Consider the following 19,449-nt stretch of genomic DNA (forward strand, 5'->3'; position numbering starts at 1 on the left):
ATAGGCCACAAGTTCAGGAGTGTCGATGTAAGGAGTAGTAGTTCCCCTTTTGGCTCAGCCGCTCTGTACGATAAACTGTGTGATGGTGGCCAGAAACTCGCAGTAAGATCTGTCTATCTCGACCTATTATTAGTTATTCGACCTTTGACCTGGTAAATATAACATGAGAAGAAATCTTTACTTTCTTCAATATTTTTGTTGTTGTTGTTATTGTATTTAACGCTGGAAACGTCCCTGACAAGGGCAAAGGGCGCCTGGGGTCTAACTTCGGGGTATAAACACATGTTTCCAACTCAAATCCTGTCCTGCCAGATCGCCCTATCGTGGTTTCCGTATCCCTTTCATAAACCTCCCAGGAGGTGTAACTTTATCGTTCCTGCTGTCAAGAGTCTAATGCTCGTCAGCGTCCAGGTTACATTCGGTGTCCCCCAGTCGTTCTGTGTTACAGAGAGCTTTTGGGTTTCATTTCTTCAAGAGGTGAGAACTAGCATTACTTTCCCAAAAGTATGTCCCTATTATCAACTTCTAATAATTTTCAATCATCTGATTGAAAGTTTCTCACCATCTGTTTAAATATCAGTCATAATATTAAATGACTATGAAATTAGCGCATGACTTACATGATATGATCGCCCAGGACACGGTCGTAACACCAAGTTCTGGCATGCCTATTCGGGGATTTGAGTTGTTTACTCAGGATTGTGTTAAGGTAAATTCTCATAGAAGCGCCGAGATCTGTGATTCAAAAGGCAGAATAGAAGCAACATAATAAAACAGACAGGGCCCCTATGAGTGGTCACAAAGAAAGTTATATATAAATGCAGGAGTGTATGTCTAAGGGGGAATTGGGTAGACTTTGTGCTAGATAGAATTCATTAGAGAAAGTCCGAGTACACCAATCTTCTAGAATGATCCGCTCAACATTACAATTTCGCTGGATATCATCACATTTCTTTTGGGTTAGTACTCTCATGTGACCACCGGTATACGACACAATCGCATTTGCAATGGAGTAAACTAAATCTTTTTACGCCATCTTTGAACCCGTCATCTTTATACCACTGTTATCTTCCCCACACGAGGCTTTACTGTAAGACTGGTCACACCTCGGCCGTTGCACGTCTAGTTTCCCTTCTTGCCCTTACCACCACCATTACCACCACTGAGTGCCTACGGTTATATGTCAGATTGTCGCTTCGGGCAGCAGATTGCCAATGGTACTCACAGCCTTCTTGTTCTCCTTGTTCACCTGGATGCCCTTGTCAAACTCACCCTGGAGCTTGTTAAGGGTCTTCTTATCAGACGCAGAGTTATTGCCTGTCAGACTCTTGGCCTGCTTCTCCTCCTGAGCCTGCGCGCCTTGGACCTGGGAAGCAAAAGTAGTTAGCACCCAGTCTCGCTCGCCCGCCTCATCCAATGGCAGCTCTCGGAGGCGTTTCTTTTTCGCACCTTCTTTAGGCCATTGACTAGGGCGGTGTTGCTCTTATCGGCGTTCTTTTGGTTATTTGCGCGGACTTCCTCTCCCTCCTTGACGGTGCTGAGGAGCTGAGACTTGGCGCTATTGAAGTTGCCGTTAGTCTCGGCCTTCTTCACGGCGCTGGCGTCTTTCTTCTCCTGCTTTTGGATGGAAATGTTCTTGTCAATGCCGGCAGCCTCCTTCTTGGCATTGCTGCCGCCACCACCACCGCCGCCGCCCTTCGCCTTCGCACCGCCGTTCGCCCTTGCGACGACGGCTTCTGCCGACGCTGGCAAAGGCAGAGCAACGGCAAGGGTGAAGAGTAGGAAGAAGGAGAGGACGAGTTGGAAGTAACGCATTGTGACAGGCTTCTTATTAGCGACGTACACTTATAAAGAGTAAAGTATGTGGAAATGCTAAGAGTATGCTTAAGAAGTAATGGCTGGGAGGAAAGTCAGACTGCCGAGCAGAATACAACAGGCGTCAACAGTCCAGATATATAGTTGATTGTTCGACTTCATCACTGCATGAGAACTTTCGCGATGCTCTCTAAGACGGTTAGATTTATTTGCTTCCGGCAAGGGGCACTGAAGAGCCCTGCCCCGGCCCGATCGTAATACCCCTCACTTTCTTACTCGTGATGCTTTCGGGATGTTTCTTGCTCTCTACGAAGTCCAGCCTTTGCCTTCCTGTCTGCTGCGACTACAATATACACATATCCATGTCTTGTCAGAAGCCCAATTAGTTGGCAAGCGACAAGCTTTTGGGTGGCCCCAAAACGAAGAAGGTTCAGCCGCATCCGTGTTTTAGGCTGAACTTCTACCTCGCTTCTCACTGCTACGGATTCCAAGGGAAGGATATTGTTTAGTTTACACACATTACACTAATAGATGCCGACAACCGAAACGGGGTCTATCCCGCCAAATCATGGTGCCTCGCCTATAGGCTGACCATGGATCATGGGCTTTGTCGGTGGGGTCGATGGTCTCGAACGATGAATGCCTCTCATGGATAGCGTCCATTACGATCGCCTTTGGTCAGGGTGACACGGCTGTGATTTTATGGTCTATGCCTGGCTTCGGTCCTGGCTTTTCATTCTCACAACCTCTTCTGCAAAGGTGTATCAAGTCTTCCCGAAGCTTTGTTAGGTTCGGCATGCTTCACGATGATCGCTCCACGTCTAAATCTTGTCTTCTTTCCTTGTGATTCTCTCGTCCGTCTCACGCTCTTCACGAACATGACGCTCCAATCATCACTCTTTATAATGGCACGTCGCCATCGGATATGACTGCTCACCTTGTTGGCAGATCTTCGACGCAACCACGGTTCATCTACCAATTGCTTCAATACCCTCAACATATTCAAGACATAGTGCTTGGTTACTCAATAATGTCAGTCAAGATGCCAAGACATGTCAGACTGATCCTCCTGTCGCTGTTTAGCGTGGACCTGCTTGTATCAGACGCGACCAGAAGAGGAAACAAACATGGTTGGATAAGATTCGATGCTACGTCAATTATTAAGCAGACCGACAAAACATCCTCAAGTTGAAAGTAAACCAAAGATGGCACGCTTAATCTCCACAATTCAAAAGCATCCAACCCGGAACGCGACACTTGCCCGAACACACGCTGTGGTCACACTCGGCAAAGTTGAGAATACAGAACCTGGGCACAGGGAAGCCTGGTGGTCTGGAGCCGAGTGCCCAGAACCTTCGCGTCTCAGGTTCGCTGGCGACTTGATCTGCCCACTGGGAAGAGCTCTGCATGTAAGGGTTTTCAAGACTAAATGTACCTCTTCCATTATCCACCAGACTGCAGACATGACTCAAGGTCTAAGTCAGGGGTCTCCAGACAAGGTACCAGTAGACCATATAATCCCAAAGTGAGGCTCAACAGTTGTATTGCAGAAAGTAGGCTCGTCCAATATATGAGGGCCTACTAATGCGCTACTCAGCAGTCTACCCGCCCTACCCTACTGGACAAGGGTCTAGCTCTAGCCTCTTCCTCATCTTACTGCTATCCGCGCGGTGGGTAGAAGTTAAAGAGAGTTAAAACTCTGACGGCATGATTCGCTTGAAACCCTCGACTACTGCCGAGAATCCCATGCTTGACTTCCATTATTGTTCCAGCCGTGTGAAGAGGACCGAGATTCTCGGGATGCACACTGCATATCGAATCTCGGCGAATGGGTGATCGAGGGATTCGAATGTCCGAGGCTCAAGTCTTTGGTAAGCTTCGGTTGGGTGGGATCTCCCCCAAGGTCGCACGTGTGCCTGTTATCATCCGAAGGTTGTTTCTTCTTCGGGCCATTTACCGGAAGATCTTTGTCGTCCAAATAGCACCGCCAAGAAGTCAGTCGCTACTGTGGGCAGCTCCATCTAAGACAGTGGGCGAACGACCTCCGAGCGGGCGTCTCCGTATTGAATGACACATTCCAATGCCCTTTTTCGACGTGATATTTCGTGAATTGAGTGCTTTATCGGTTGAGGATATGGGTCCTCCGTTTACCGTCAACACAAGTTTGGCCGTGGGGAGGTCAGCCTTCTTGTCAGTCCCAACATGTTTCAAGCTCGTATCCAAGATTGAGGGCATCCCTGGCACAAGCTAGAGCCTATAAACAACATCGAGTCTCATGGTACTACCGCACTCAGCCAGCTTTCGCGCCTGTATGGTTTGCTATGTAATCCTCAACGTCGTGAATGCCGACGATGCGGGCAGCCGACAAGGCTTGAGCGAAGATCAACACCACCAATTTCGGCGTGACGCGCGCTCGGAAACAGTGCAGGAAAAGGCAAAACTGACAAGGTTGTGAGCCCATAGCTGAGACGGACCAGGCCGGTCAAAGTCAATGTCGCGCGCATAGAACCTCTCGTGGCAGGATAATGCCAGAAGTCGATACCAACAAAGACCATACAATAAGGATAGTTTAACCAATCAAGAAAAGCACATCATGAATGCCATGGTATTAAACAATATGGCTAGCGTTCCGATACAAGGCACGCACCATTCCCAGCATTGATGCCACACCAACTATTCCCTGGAATGTAGGGGGAAGATTGCGGACCGTTGCTGGGGATGGTCCGGTCCTTATTCGTCGGTTCCTGGGGCGGCACCATGTCGTTGGGGTGCGGCCAGATGTTCCGGGACACCTTGTCACTCCAGGGTTGTCATTCTCTCTAGCCGGGTGCCTGAATGAGCAGGTGGGCAAATGAGTCACGGTACTCCGTATTAATACGAGAACAGGGACCTAATAGCCGAGTTGGAATGATGTAATTACCAGATACTAGGGGTAGATACATTGGCATGGAGTTGAGATACGAGAACAATCAGAAGAGACATTTATCAAGGAGATTTTGCTGCCTACAGATTGCTGATACGGACCAGCCGTGGGAGGTCCAGGTTGTCACTACATTTGTAGAAGTGAAGTTGGTAGGCATAGCAACTCCGATACGCAGGCTCAACGCCAGTTTCTTTCAGAGCAGACATCACCTCAAGAGACGACGTATTTCAAATTTGATTATGCTTAAACAGAACGCTAGGCCCAGGGCATCTTGAATTTCATCATAAGGGACGTCATATCGTAATCATCTGGAAGGGGGGTACTAGTTTACAATAGCAGGTCGAACTTCAAGCATGGCCAGACGCTCTCAAACCAGACTCGGCGCTGTACCAGACCACAACGCTGTCGTGGAAACGAACAAGAAAAAAGCAAAAGAAAAGCAACGCGAAGTGGGAGGCAATGCTGCTGTCGGACCACCCGTATACGCCTTCGCTGCGCCTAATTAAAAAAGAAGAAGAAAAAAACACACAAAAGCTGCTGCTCTCAAAGGAGAAGATAATGCCAAACAAACTTTGCTCTTCGCCCAGAATTATCCCTCACAGACTCAAACGTCGTGAGGCTTGTCGACGCACGTCGGCTTGTACGCCTTGTCGACGGAGACGAAGGCGGACGTGACCTGCGCCAGGACGGGCTTCTCCTCCGTCAAGACGGGCGTCTCCTGCGTCAAGACGGGCTTCTCCTCCGTCGGGACAGGCGTCTCCTGCGTCAGGACAGGCTTCTCCTGCCTCTCCTTCTCCACGTTGCTGTCCTCGTCGGTCTTGCGGTTGGCGTTGCCGGCTATGACCTCCATCTTCTCGCGGAACGTGTCGTCGTAGTGCGAGAAGACGGACGACGGGCGGTGGCTGTCGAGGGATGACCGGCCGGTGGTTATGCCGCCGTACGAGGAGAACGTGTCGGCGATGGACGCCGGGCGGCTCCGGGTCGAGTTGGAGCGGGCGAGAGGCGGCAGCTGCTGCTGCTGCTGCTTGCTCTCGAACTTGGCCAGCTTGTCGGCCACGCTCCCCTGCACCGTCTTGAGCACGGTGAGGTCGCTGCTGATGGTCGGCTTGTTCTTCTTGCCCTGCTCGAGCTCCCGGATCCAGCTGAGGCGGTCCGTCGCGAGGCGCGCCGATGTCTGCCGGTCGACGGCGTTGCGCCACGGTGCGGATGCGGAGGGCGGTCCGGAGGGCGTCGACGTCCCCGACGACGGCGCCTGCTGCCAGGACCGTCTCGGATCCGTTCGGCTGGTGCCTACAGACAGGGAGCCCGGCGTCGTCGAAGGCGTCGAGTGGCGCTTGTCCGCCTCGGCGATGGCGGCGACAACCTGTTGGCGGTATCTGGCGATGGGTTCCGCCGCGGAGACGGGGCCCGCACTCGAGGGTGCGTAGGCGGCGCGCGGCGGATCGCGGAGCTGCAGCCTGCCGGGCTGTCTCGCGTCCGATGTTGTGAGCACCCGAGTGCGGATGGGCGCAGACGCCCGCGGGGCCATCGGGGGTGGCCAGGGTTTCGCCGGTTGCGGTTCAGCATGGTCGGAGCTGATGATCTTGACGCTGACGACGGGACCCGAGGCGTTTGTCGAGCGGGAGGAAGCATGGCCGGGGCGGCGTCCGTCAGCGGCAGCCGCCCTGCCGGCTTTGTTTACAGAGGATATGTTGCTTGACGGCGAGGGCTTGTCGATCCAAGGTTTGGCGGTGGAAGACTTGGCGAGCGAAGACTTCTTGTCGTCCGAGGAGTTGGCGAGGGCAGACTTGGCGTCCGAGGAGGGTTTCGTGCGGGAGGACGCGTTGCCCGACGTGGGCTCGAGGATGGACGATCTCTTGGAGGAGAACATGTCGGCGATGGGCGTCGACGACGACGCGGTCGTCGGGGGCTTCTGCTTCTGGGCTCCCTTGTCGGGCCGCGTCCGCGGCTGTTGCGGCTGGGCCACACTGCGGAAGGCTTCCAGAGCCTGCAGGTCGATGTCGAGGGTCGAGGTCCCAAAGTCCTGCACCTGGACTCGCGGGAAGCCAGACTTGATGCTGTCGTCCATTGACGGCCGCTCTTCCTGGTGCTCGCCGAGGGTCGACATGGTCTTCTTCCTCGACAGCCCGTGTCTGAGACGCACAAAGCCCGACAGCTTCTCCCTGACGGAGGGAAGCCGTCGTAGGCCGGCCCAGTCGACGCTGTCGCGTTTGCTCGACATTGTGTGCCTACTGCTCTTGGTCTTCTCTTCTTTTCTTCTTCTTCTGCTTCTGCTTCTTGTGTTTCTTCTTCTTCTTCTTCTTCTTCTTCGTCTCCTGCGTCTCTTCTGGTGGTTTCGTGGTCAAGCTTCCAGCTTGGCCATGGGATCCGGGTTGGAAAGGTAAAGCATAGTGGGGGATCACGTGAAGTAAACAAAATTGGCCCGGGGATCGCATTGACGCAGGGGTCGAGGCGGACATTACCTTGTCAAAACAACGTCGACGCCGAAAGGGGGGGGGGGATGCTGGCTGCATTCCAGGGCCTATTATTGGTTTCCACGATGCAACAGAGGTCCCCGGCAGCTGGTGGCACCGGTCATTTAAGCCCCTTTGATGATGACTGAGACGTTGTGTCCCTCGATAAGGGGCAAAAGCTGCCACGTTGCACGGGGATCATGCCGGTTCCCATTGTTGCGTCCCTACGAAAGATGTGTACGATGTACCGAGTATGATGTACACTAATAACACACAATCCCGGCCATTATGCATTTCGACACCGTCACCAAGTAGGTAGTAATGCCCTGAAGCATGCGACGTGTTGGCTGTCTATATCTGGCGTCGCTGTTGTCCGCCTCGCCCTGCTGGTTCAGCCTTTCGTTCTGTCCACCCTCACCCCGTTCCCGACGATCTTCTTTAGCGCTTCGGGTGAGGCGTCCGCAACCCAAACGATGCAGTTACGATTCGATAAACAATGAAAACTCAATACCGAATCCGATCTCTGTTCTGTGTCTTGGCTTTGCCGCGGGTAGCGCCTCTTACCTCAGAGGCTCAGACTGGTGTTCTCTCGCATGGTCCGGTAAGATCGGCGGCCGTTCCGTCGCCTGTAGTTTCGAAAGAACTCGGTTCGTGCCACTCAACGGCCCCGAGGGGGTGGAGGAGGGGCTGCGTGTGCACCATAACAGTGTCTCACGAACGAACCACGGTTACTACGTAGACGGAGGAGATGGCTTCGGCCGTCGCAACGGCTCTCAATCTGCACGTGGCTCCGTGTAACCTGGTTGCCAGATCTCCGTCACCACCCCCCCCCCCCCACACAAGCGCCTCTGGGCACGGTCCGAAGCGTAGAAGACTACGGTTACTGGGTATATTAGTGCTACCGGTATTGATGTTACTAAACATGGGTATTGGATGGAATCGCGGGGGGGGCTCAGCACACGGGTTGTCCGGCTCCGACTACGACCCCCTTCTCCCGGTCTTTCGTCTCATCTTCCTCTTCTTTTTTTCTTCTCTTTCTTCCTTTGTTTCCAGGGGTTTTCCTTTTTTTCCCCCTTTCTTCTGGCCCCGGTCTTTTCCCTCTTCTCCCTCTCCCTCTCCCCTCCCTATCTATGAAGAGGAAATAGGCTTCTTGGACATGGTTTGCTTAAAGACCTCAAACGCGACTTCTGGCTGATACGCCGGTATCTCATGACCGGCCTCGTACACCCTCAGCCAGCTCAAGTTGTTGACGGTCTTGTACTCTCCCATTTTCTTGCCATTGAGGTTAAAGTCTTTCATCTCGGCCTTTTCGAACTCTTGGCCTCCAATCTTCTTGACCACGTTGTAGTTCCCCACGTAGTTGCAGATCCAATCTGTCAACAAGGGTTAGCACGGTTTGCCGAGGTGGAGGGGGATGCCCTGTCGCATGCGGCTCACCTGAATCGCCGGCCCAGATGAGAACCTGGACGTCCGTCTTGGTCACGTCCTGAAGCATGTTGAGAAACGATCTCTGGCCTGCGTACTATATCAGCTTCCCGTGCATCTTCTCCGATGCAGTCTGCATGGGCTCACCATCTCCCGTGGAATCGAATCTATCATAAGGCGCGTCCGCGCACTCTTGATACTGTGATGTCACACCGATGGCTTTCCGAACCTCGGGCTTCTGCAGATACTGCATGTACGCGTCGGACGGGAAGTTTCCCTCGGCAGCCCTGACGTCGTACACGTTGAAGTTCTTGCCGGATTCAATGGGGCCTTCCACGGCGTTGTAGCAAGCCGTCTCGGCCGCCTTGCAGGCGTCGTTCTGGCCCTGGACACTGGTGCACTTGTTCAGGGCCGGCTCGCAGTCTTTTTCGTAGGCTTTGAGAAGCTGGTTATACTGGCGTTGGTCGATGAGCTTATTGTACGTGTTGTTGACCGCGTAGTCGAGATAATCGCGGTACTGCGTGGCTAAGATGACCATAGTCAGCACTTCCATCTCGGCCTATTATCTCTCTCCGTCACAGGGCGTCGACGTGCCTGCGTCAATCCAACCATTGTTTATACCAAGGGCAACCAGCTTTATCTTGTCGCCCTTGACCGTCCCTTGATCAATCTTGGCATTCTGGTACTCAAAGTAGGAGGCAAAATCCGGGCCGTAGTGGCCGCCGTACGACTCGGTGAACAGACCGAAATCTCGGTTCTTGTATTCCGGAAAGTTGCTGTAGAAGGATTGCATCAGCACCCAGACCTGAGGCGCGGCCTTGACCGTGCTCGAGGTGTTGTCCGAGCCGTAGCTGAAACCGGTTCCAATTGGCTGGTCGACATAGAGCTTTGACGGACTATTAGCACGGAAGACGATGCCATGATATGGGACCAAATGAACGAGGGCCGCCGTATCCGGTTCTTGAAGCCAGTGTGAGGAGGGGAGCCGCAACTCACCATGTTGGCGAAATTGTTCCACGAGTTGGGGTTCAGCGTCGGTTCCGCGCCGCCGCCCTTGTTGAATGTACACGGTCCGTTTTCTTGGAAGAGGCCGAGCATAGAGCTGCACCCAGGTCCGCCGCTCAACCACAAGGCGAGGGGCGCCGTGCTGGCGTTGTTCCGAGCTTCGAAGAACCAGAAGAACGTGTGCTGGTCGGTCCCTGCAGCCACAGGTCAAAACTTAGTCATATCGCTCGTTGATCGCAGGTGTCTCCCGGAAACAGTCGACCTACCGACGTCAAAGTAGCCCGAGTACTGCTTTACCCCCTTGGTCGTCTCGCAGATACCCGAGTTCTGGACAATCCTCGTCCTCGAGTTCGTGGCCGCGTGCTCATAGACGCTGAAGTTGATCCCCGCCTCCGACATGAGGCTGTACGACCTGTCGACCGCATAGGTCTTGGGCATCACAAGCCCTGTAGTTACACCTGCCAAGCATAATGCACCTGAGAGAATAGGAGAGATATACTTCATCTTGGCATAAGAACCGCAACAAACTGATGGGGAGCAGAAAATGAAAGACTAGGTTGGGAGGAGGACGAGGTATTAAAAGCTCCCTTCTGAGATGCGGTAGTTGGTGGCAGAAGGTCGCCAGCCATTTGAAACAGTCTCATGGGTGAACATTGAGTCTAATGAACGAGCAACGCGGCGACCCTGACGCGGCAATCCGTGTCGGCCCATGCCGTCCATGAGGGCTTGTTTCAATCGTCTTTTTGAACGTCATCGCTTTCATCTGTTCAGCATCTCTTCGAACAATGAGTTCCTCGCTATAAAAGATTACGTCTCCCCGGTACCGTCAACCAGATGTAGAGTGGCAATTGCCCAAGACGACTCCGGCACGACGATCCCGCCTTTCAGCAGCGCTGACCGGTGGGGTGTGTTGTCAGGATCCGGCAGGCCAAGCGGATTCTTCCCTGGATCGAGGATCCATTGGACAAGAATCTCGTGAACCTCTGCCCCGTGGCGACGAACATTGGCGTCCTTTTCGGGTATAGCCTACAAAGGACGTGCGGCCTCCCGCGGGAGATCTCGGTCAAAGAACCGGTGGGTTCGTGGTGTTGTTTCGTCTGAGCGTATCGTCCGATCAACCAGAAACGAGAATAAGATTATGAATTTGTTTCGTTTGCGAAGGGGGGCAAACCGATTCCACGTTGTTGCCTCGTCACGAGATAAGGAAGTCGTTGAAGGGCCAGACTGAGGAGCTGGCTGCAAGAATGGCCAAGACCACGAGTGAGGTTAAAACTCGGGCTGCCAGTCAGCAATGTGAGATTAGACACTGCAGAAGCAGATGCATAGAAATCATATAGCCTTTAGTGACAATCGCCGATCCTGAGAACTTATTCTGTCCAATGCTTGGAGACCGCGAGCCAACCACGGTTCGGTCCTCAGTATCCAATAGCCATATCGCAAACGCTGGCACGGAGAAGCGTGGAACACTCCAAGACACCGCCAAAGTCAAACTTTGCTCTCTCCAACCCGACATTTGGGATTGCGCTCGGTGACGGGAGTTCTGCAACAGAGATTTTCGACGCTCTAGAAGGGTTCTATGGGTAGCGCAATAGAGCAATCTGCTGCAGAGGCGGCAACTTTAGCTTCGGAATGCCGCGCTTCGTTCAACGTCATGAACGCGTGGCTACCATCTTGGCAATTGTGTAATACACCTTCATTAATTGTTCTTCAGTGTCCCACCCGTGGGAGAAGAGAAAAGACAGGCTATCCTTCGTTTATATACAGGTATTATCAAGGGTATATTCATGGAGAGCCTGGTTTCGTGTGCTCATGCAAGTGTCGTAAAAGTGTTTGGACTCTGCTCCTAAACTTTGGATTGTTTTTCCTGAATCGTCGGCTCCGTTTGACTTTTCGCTATGCTATTTCTTTCGCTGTCGCTGTCACTCACCGCACCGTGGCTCTCCAACTCGGTGATCTTTGCCGTTTGCTCGCCTCGCCAGTCTTGATTTTCTGTTAGCTTGCCATACAAATGTCGCGGGCTGTGTGGTGGAATGAAACTTACGTCGTGACTTCCAGGCCGGCACACCGGCTGCGAACATCTCGTCGATCTCTTCCAGCGATTTGTTGGACATCTCTGGCATACAGAACCAACCCCACACCAAGCCCAAGGCTGAGATGGAGCCGTAGATCAGACCAACTCTAGACCCGAGGTTGGCAGGCTCCTGAAGCAAGTACGGCAAAGTGAAAGACGCGATGAAGTTGCACAGGTTGGCGGTCAGCCAGAAGAGCATGACAGACTTGTCTCGGAGAGTGATGTGCGGGATCTCGGTTTTGGTCAATTGTAAGCTGTATCCCACGTTAGTCGTGCCCAACCCCTCGATATCATGCAAGACAGCTTCGGGGAGACACTTACGGGCCGCCAAAGGAAACGAAATGGAAAATCGGGAACATCATGGTCATGGCGACGATGCCCTTGTTGATGTCCAGCGTGGGATGCGCGATGGTCCCCAGCCCGCCCATCACCATCAGAACCGCCGTCTGCATGAAGCCCATGTACAGGAAGAGCGGGCGCCGGCCGGCCTTGTCAATGGTGAACATGAAGACGATGGCTGTCGCGAGCAACAAGGCTCTTTTGACCATGGTCGCCATAAAGGGGTCGATGACCTTCAAGCTCTTCAAGAAGATTGTGCCATACAGGTTTGAGAATGACGATCCGGAGAGTTGAGACAGAGCGGAAGCGATCAACCCGTTGCCGGTTCGGCGCTGAGCACATTGGCTGCATTAGTAACCAATTTCGTGTTCCAAAAAAAGAAGAAGGTATAAAAAAAAGTCAAAAAGGGCTTCCAGTGGCAACTTACCAAATTAGGCCCTTTGACCAGATCTTTCCACTTTCCCTTTGTCTCGCTGGTATTCAGAGCTTCTTGCAAAAGCTTTGCTTCCTTCTCTGCATCGTAGTTCGGCATGGCTCCGTATATATAGTCCAAGTTCTTGACTGCGTTTGCGTAATCCCCTTTCCGTAGCAGCCATCGGGGAGACTCGGGGATGAGCGCCCAGAAGAACAGAGAAAACGCCGGGAAGATGAAGCCAATGCCGACGGGGATCTTCCAGCACCTGTCGTCCTGGTACTTGCTCGTAACGTCTGTGACTACGGACGCGATGAAGGAGGCGAACACGCCGTTGACGCCGTAGATGGCCGTGAGCGAGCCGCGGACCGGGGCGGGGGCGATCTCGGCCTGGAACATGGGGATTAAGAACGCCTCCATTCCCACGTGGAAATTGACAATCATTCGGCCGGCGAGGAGTTGACTGTAGTTCTTTGCCGTGTATACGGTGATGGTTCCGCCCAAGCATACAATGTTGGTCAGGACGAAGACCAGCCTTCGACCCCAGCGCTCGCCGATCTGGGCGCCAACGATCACGCCCACGGCATAGATCAGCAGAGGGAACGAGTTCATGTAGGCCAGCTTGTTGGAGGTGAATCCGTAGTCATGCGTCTCGGGTAGAAAGTCGCCGAATCTCTTTTCGAATGCTTTCCCCCAACAATGTCAGTATCAAGCGAGCCCACTGGGGGGCATTCAAGGGATACTCACGCGTCATGGCCTGAATGGTGTTGAGTGTTGAACCTTCATATCCGAAAGTGAAGACACTCATGCCGAATATCATGGTGACCATCAACAGGTTCGACGTGATGTGTGTCGTCACCTTGTAGTTGTGTGTGCGGAGGAAGTCGAGCATGATGGGCAGGTGTTTTGATGCGACGTCCAAAAGAAGATATTCGCAAGATCAACTTACTTCTTTCCCCTTGTCTTGGCGTCCGTCGTTTGTCTCTGTTCCTCGTCGCAAGAAATCAAAGACGGCCGACCACACAACGGGCTGGGCATTCAATCTCTTTTATGAGCTGGGCTGAACAGCCTTGCCTTGTACCATGGGATGCGAGGAGATTATGTCTGGACAAGGCGGCCTGGGCTTAGGGTTCACGGACAACGAGGAAACCCAACCCAAACCCTCAGACCCCGGAGTCGCGATTCTTCAGCCGGTTGTTGGAGTTTACCCACGTTCCGACAGGTTTCTTCGGGGCACATCGGCATCCCTGGCGCTCTGTCCCCCAAGGATGTTCTACACATCGTTTCAATCCAGGCCGTCATCCTGATCATGAAGCATACAGCATCCCAAGTTCCAGGTCCACCTCGCGGCCAGAAGACGCTGTGCATCCCCAACGTCGTCGAATAAAATATGGGATGCGGCCATCATTGTCATTGTATCATGTGCCAGAATTCTCCCACGGCGTTTCGTCAACACTGGACACCCCGGCCTGCCGCTCAAGGCGCGAGGCGCGAGCTCTGCAATGGCCCAGCAGAAGGAACCCCATCTTCCTTGGTCCCTCCCGGGTGTACCGCATGATTCAAAGATTCCATTGGTGGTTTCCATGCAGATTTGGATTCACGGGACTGGGCCGGATGCGCCTCCACCACTTGGCGACGACTACCTACTAGATGCGTGTGGGGAGTACATGAGCATCGTCCGATATGTTTACTTTCGAGTAATGCCGAGTGACCCCCTTCTGTGAAAACCAAACTGATTCACCGGCCGAACAAGATTCCCATTCAGCCTGATTGGGATGTACCATTCGCATACAAGCCAGACCGTGGATTTCGGTTGCGCCTAGCCTTCAATCAGCTAGAACTGTTCTAATTCGGCGCGTTTATGATGACAAACAAGCTGAGGTTCTTGTGGTGTTAGTAAGACACCCACTTGGCATCCACGGAAACTCTATAAGCGGCCAGGGTGGCTAAAACCTTCGCAAAAGATATAGGTAGGATGGACTCGGCCCCGTTGGAAATTCATGCCGATGATGGCATTGCAAAGAGATGCTCCTGGGCCCAAGTCAAGCATCCCCCACTTCTCCCCTAGCTCTTTTGTCAACACATTCTTTGAAATGTGTGTGCTCCCGCGTAGCAACCCTTGAGGTTGAACCCCGCACCCAAGAGCCTCAACCTCAACTACCGATGTGACCTGACACCGAACCCGTATGATTGGCATGCCCAGGCTTTACACATCAGAGGAGCGGCTGTGCAAAAGAAAAGCAGCAATCCCCGTTGATAAGTGCTGATTTGACGTTGCACCGGGCCATCTCTAAAAATCTCCCGCGTGCGAGATAATACACCAATAATACCCTGCATAGGGGAAAACACTCTGCCCTTGGCCACATTACATTACAGCTTCGTCTTTCTATTGCTGAACCTTGATACCACCCATGGCATAGATCTCGGGAAATTTAGCTTGTAAGTTTCGGCTGGTCGATCGCCTTTGGCGGATAAAGCCTTGACCTTCGCCCCCCCCCGAAGGCGGGATGTGGCGCTTTGGCCTACAGCGAAACGTCTCCGCGTTTCGGCATCGAGGAGGGGAATAACTGGATTCGGGGAACTAGTAAACTCCGCCTGGAGTTTTTCTTATTGGGTAATAAGTCCTGCTCCTAGGTCGCAAGTTTGCACGGTTTGGGAGAGCTCAGAGAGGCCAGCGAGCATCCCCCTGAGAAGCTTAAAAATCTGTCGTCGGACGAGACGGCGTGTCAGAGCAAGCCGCATGATCTGATCATTGACCGCCCAGACCTCATGATACACGGTGCTTTTGATATTGACATTTGCTGCTATTGGAATCCTACTTTGAAGGGACGTGGAAGATGGTCGAGGGCCCTGGATCTTTTCTCGGGGGAGGCAGATCAGAATTCTACAACACTCCAGCAAACTAGACCTAGGAAATCTGACAAACAGGCCTCTAAACTCACTCCCGTGAGACACTGCTAACGTCATCTCCATGATCGGAATAGTCCAAATGTCATACGATGAAATCGGCTCGCTTCGGTACGAAGTGGAAGCTATTCGGTGTACAGCAGCAACAGACAGACACATACATTGCCGACGCAGGCTCAAACCCCGCACCTCGGACGAATTTTGTACGCCCATTCGGAACCTCAAGAGAGTTTTCTTCCAAGGCTCCATCATTGCGGTCAGACGTGCAATGTGCCGGGCACTAGGAAACATTACCCGCCTTTCCCGCCCCCGCGCCAGGTAAAACTTGGCCCCAAGAGGACGGACAATAGCACTAGAAAGTCAAGGATTCTTCACGTAATGTCACTGGCGCCAACGTTGAAGTGAAGATTGACCACTCCACTAGTCCGCTTATTCTTGCCTGCTGTGCGTTGCCCAAGACCAGAGTCGGCAGGGATATGCCCAGCACCCTCAGGGGTAGAGCGGGATCATCACCCTGCGAGGTCGGATTGCGAGATTCGATTGAGCCGGGCGTGTGGAATTTGATGATGCTGCACCAGTGTTCGCAAGCAGTTTCGACTGGTGCATCTCTATGGCCTTGTTGGAAGCTGTTCTCAATGTGCTTCTGCTTCTGCTTCTGCTTCTGTCAGAGAAAGTCTCAACCGGGTGTCCTCAGATATGCCGACAGCGATTGAGGTGGCACACCAGTGCAATTGCCTACGACCTGTTACCTTATGATGTCTGTCTGGTGCACCAAGACGACCGGCGGGGGTTGTGAAGTTTGGAGTCGAGCTTCAGCAGGGAAGAACGCACACGCACCATGTCATCCCGCTGCCAAGCAAAACGTTGTGGGGAAGCCAGATCTGTCATGATGTGGCAGCAAGGTGCACATCCCGCAGTCTTGGCGAAATGGAATACTCGATCAACACTCATCGTGGTTGATAGATCTACGACGCCCTCAATAGTTGGAACACCCAAGTCTTCCGAGCCTTGACATCCTTGCTCTAGGGAGAATCAAACCTCCAACGTGTGAACGGCAATGTGGAAACCGGCGAGGCAACCCTGCAGTTGATCCGGCCAGCCAGCATACCCGTATATTCCAATATCAAAGATTTCACGTTCCGCGCTAGATGCACCCAGCACGCATGATAATCCGGGGAGCCAATAATAATTGTCACCATCATGTTTCTGTGCCAGAATTTAATCATCTACCTAGTAGCAATTATGAGTGGGCGTTCAAGGTCTTCCCTGCTGGTTGATAACGACACTTTACCAGCCAGGCTTAGGCTATACAATGACCATGAGATGACAGAGGCTGGAGCAATCGGGTCTTTTGCTCTCTTATTATCCATTGTAACGCGGTGCCTACCATATGGGATGAAAATGCTACAATTGGCGTTGAGCGTTGTACTGGCCGCCATCAGACGACTTTTGCCCCATTGACTCGCACGTTCAATGCGAGGCTGCGATATTGGACCGTCTTCTTCCCGTGAGGCGAGTTATGTAGACCGAAATGTCCATGGGAAAACCCGGGAAGGTTAATAGAATGGGAATATGACGGCACGGGTTCCTGCACTTGAACCAACCGAGAAGTGCCGTGAGTGTGTGTGTATGTGCGCGCGCCTGGTCTCATCCGAAACCTGATACGCGAATGACATGAGCGGCTGTTATGAGCCCAGATGGGATTTTTGACGTCACTCGCTGTGGTAAAACGGAACGCTGGTTCCGATCAATTGGCCAGATGTCTTGTTGAGACTGGAACGAGTGAGGCCGAGTATGGGATGAGTGCTGCACTCGGCGAAGGGTTCCGATTCGTTAACGGATCTCTCGTGCAGCCTCGCCGTGCTGTAGGTAAATTAGTCGTGCCCTGCCCCCGCCAACCCAAGCCAAGGTCAGTTCCCCTTCTGATCTGGCCTTGAGACGCTTCGCGATGAGTTTTGCGGCTATATCATTGCACTTTGCTTGCTCGGCTTGATGACCGCCCCATGAGGAGTTTTGTGGGTATGTAACGATTATGTTTCGAGACATCTTCACATGTCCGAGACTGAAGCTGCTCTCAGCAATTCCAATCCCAGTCCGGACCGACTTTGATCACAAATCTGTTGGTCAGGCCCCAAAACAGTGCAATTGACAGTAAACAAGAGGCGTAGGGTCTCACAAAAACGGGTACGTCGGCCATGGCAGGCAGGTCTGAGGGCGTCAAACAACCCCCAACGTTTGAAAGTCAATCTTCAACAACAACATAACAGCCCGAATGCTTCGGTTTCAAACTTCAGCGTTTCGTAACTCGACCGGGAACCCCCAACATTCCTTACCGTTGCTTTTTGTCATTCCCTCTTCCGATTGTACTCAATTCATATTATTTCTTGCCAGCTACGGCATTGCTTGGTTGTTTCCCTCTTGCACGTACAGTTATTCGAGAACGCGTCCAAACTTCAGGTCTAACCACCAGGATGCTATGATAAACGTCGGTGCATTGGCCCATTCTCTGACTCTCTTTGATTGTCATTCTTCATCATTTCGATATTATTTGAAATTGCCCATTGCTATGCAACTGAAGTCCCTACAACGTTATTCCATACGATGTTACTGGGGACATTGCGACTAATATTTAACTTTACGGCCATGTTCTCTCCTTCCAGTGATTTCAGGTCTAATTTCAGATTATATATTCTCAGCGTGAAAAGAGTGATAACAGTTTTGGCCAGATGAGATGAACCAGGCTGAGGTTCGAAGTTTGCCCGAGATGCACAATGCCATGCGTGTCCCTCGCGGCAGCGACAACAATGCCAATGATGGATGATGCTATGACCGGTGATCGTGGCGAAGAGTATGAAGACTTCTTTGACCTCCCGGTGTTTTCTGGTATCTGTATTGGGATGGGCGGTAAACATCTGCTTCGCAATGCCGATGACGCCGCAAAACATCGTGATATAGCCAGGCGCTAAGGAGATCGTTTCCAGACACAAGCTTCGCAGCCCTTCCACTGCGGTTTGCTCTTTCTTCGGGGCTTCCCTGCTTGCTCCTAGGGATGTCGAAGGCGTTTCTGTTCTCTGGGTCCCGGGTATATTGCTGGTGATTTATTCCAGAAAGCTGGTCTTCTTCAATACCGAAACAACGGTGCTCGTCGATGATGTCGATGGAGCAAGTTCCTCCGAGGGCCGCGGAGTTATGTTGTTCTTATTGGTCATTTAGTGAAGTCTTCGGTTCTTGTCTCCTCATCCTTATCCTCCTTTTTTCCGGTTCTTTGCGACCAAACGGTTTCTTCTTTATAAAGGACAGCACGAATGATCGGATGATCGCCACAGCCACGACGTAGCCAACGGCAATGATCTTGAGGTTTTAGTCCTCCAGTAGAGATACTCTAACGATCGTTATCATTGCCAGAAACAATATGCACACTATGCCGCCAGTATACGCGAACGCCTTGCGTTTAATTTCTGGATTGGGATTGAGAGGAGCGGTGCTGTTGAACAAGGAGACCCAAGTCCAGATCCCGATAACATTGCTTATCAAAGCAGCTGTGCCGTAAGGGAGGAAGAAGTGCTGCAAGTCTTCTGCGACTGAGAACGGGCCCCCCAGCGTCACGTTGCAGCTGGCATGCCCCTTTCCGTCGTTAATGCAGATAGGTTGATAATTGTCCGTGTTGCACAAGGTGACCAGCGAACCCGAGTACCTAATCAACGGAAGAGCACCCCCGCCTCGTAGAATATGGATTTGAATAAGGCAGTCAAAACAGATTAGTTGCGATGATGGTCTCAGCGCCATAAGTTCGAAAAGGTCGAGTTATGATGGGTGCGGGAGTCTTGATAGTCCTCCGACCAATACTACGGGTTCTGCAATATATCAAGTACTGCCCAGTCGCCACATAGATGAGGTGTCGCCACGCTGGGGCAGAATCCGACGTTTTCGGTGTCCCCCGTCGTGCCGGTTTGAGACAACAGTCAATAATCAAGAGTGTCTGCTGGCTTGGCTGTGTTGACATCGACAACAATAAGGATCAGCGGCCAATCACACACTACAAGCGAGGCCAATCAAGATATGAATGGATTTTTCTTATGAAATTAGTCCATTCTTATAG

At 52.3% G+C, this 19,449-nt stretch overlaps 4 protein-coding genes across 4 annotated transcripts; all 4 read right to left on the minus strand.

Annotated features, from left to right (window-relative positions):
- Window positions 1-1,122: 1,122 nt before the first annotated feature.
- On the minus strand, window positions 1,123-1,815 carry GLRG_05544 (uncharacterized protein; the record flags this gene model as incomplete). The annotated part of the gene is made up of 3 exons (XM_008096229.1): window positions 1,123-1,170; window positions 1,226-1,366; window positions 1,450-1,815. 3 exons carry the CDS (start codon window positions 1,813-1,815, stop codon window positions 1,123-1,125), a joined length of 555 nt encoding a protein of 184 aa, XP_008094420.1.
- A 3,527-nt stretch (window positions 1,816-5,342) lies between these two features.
- GLRG_05545 (uncharacterized protein) lies at window positions 5,343-6,959 on the minus strand (the record flags this gene model as incomplete). Its single annotated transcript, XM_008096230.1, has 1 exon — window positions 5,343-6,959. One exon carries the CDS (start codon window positions 6,957-6,959, stop codon window positions 5,343-5,345), a length of 1,617 nt encoding a protein of 538 aa, XP_008094421.1.
- A 1,360-nt stretch (window positions 6,960-8,319) lies between these two features.
- On the minus strand, window positions 8,320-10,125 carry GLRG_05546 (serine carboxypeptidase; the record flags this gene model as incomplete). Its single annotated transcript, XM_008096231.1, has 6 exons — window positions 8,320-8,564; window positions 8,629-8,706; window positions 8,764-9,141; window positions 9,238-9,502; window positions 9,613-9,815; window positions 9,888-10,125. The coding sequence occupies 6 exons, from the start codon at window positions 10,123-10,125 to the stop codon at window positions 8,320-8,322; spliced, it is 1,407 nt and encodes a 468-aa protein (XP_008094422.1).
- A 1,339-nt stretch (window positions 10,126-11,464) lies between these two features.
- On the minus strand, window positions 11,465-13,335 carry GLRG_05547 (uncharacterized protein; the record flags this gene model as incomplete). The annotated part of the gene is made up of 5 exons (XM_008096232.1): window positions 11,465-11,601; window positions 11,663-11,946; window positions 12,014-12,363; window positions 12,459-13,129; window positions 13,191-13,335. 5 exons carry the CDS (start codon window positions 13,333-13,335, stop codon window positions 11,465-11,467), a joined length of 1,587 nt encoding a protein of 528 aa, XP_008094423.1.
- Window positions 13,336-19,449: the final 6,114 nt, after the last annotated feature.

The sequence above is a fragment of the Colletotrichum graminicola genome, assembly GCF_000149035.1.
Source record: "Colletotrichum graminicola M1.001 genomic scaffold supercont1.19, whole genome shotgun sequence".
Lineage (NCBI taxonomy): Eukaryota > Fungi > Ascomycota > Sordariomycetes > Glomerellales > Glomerellaceae > Colletotrichum > Colletotrichum graminicola.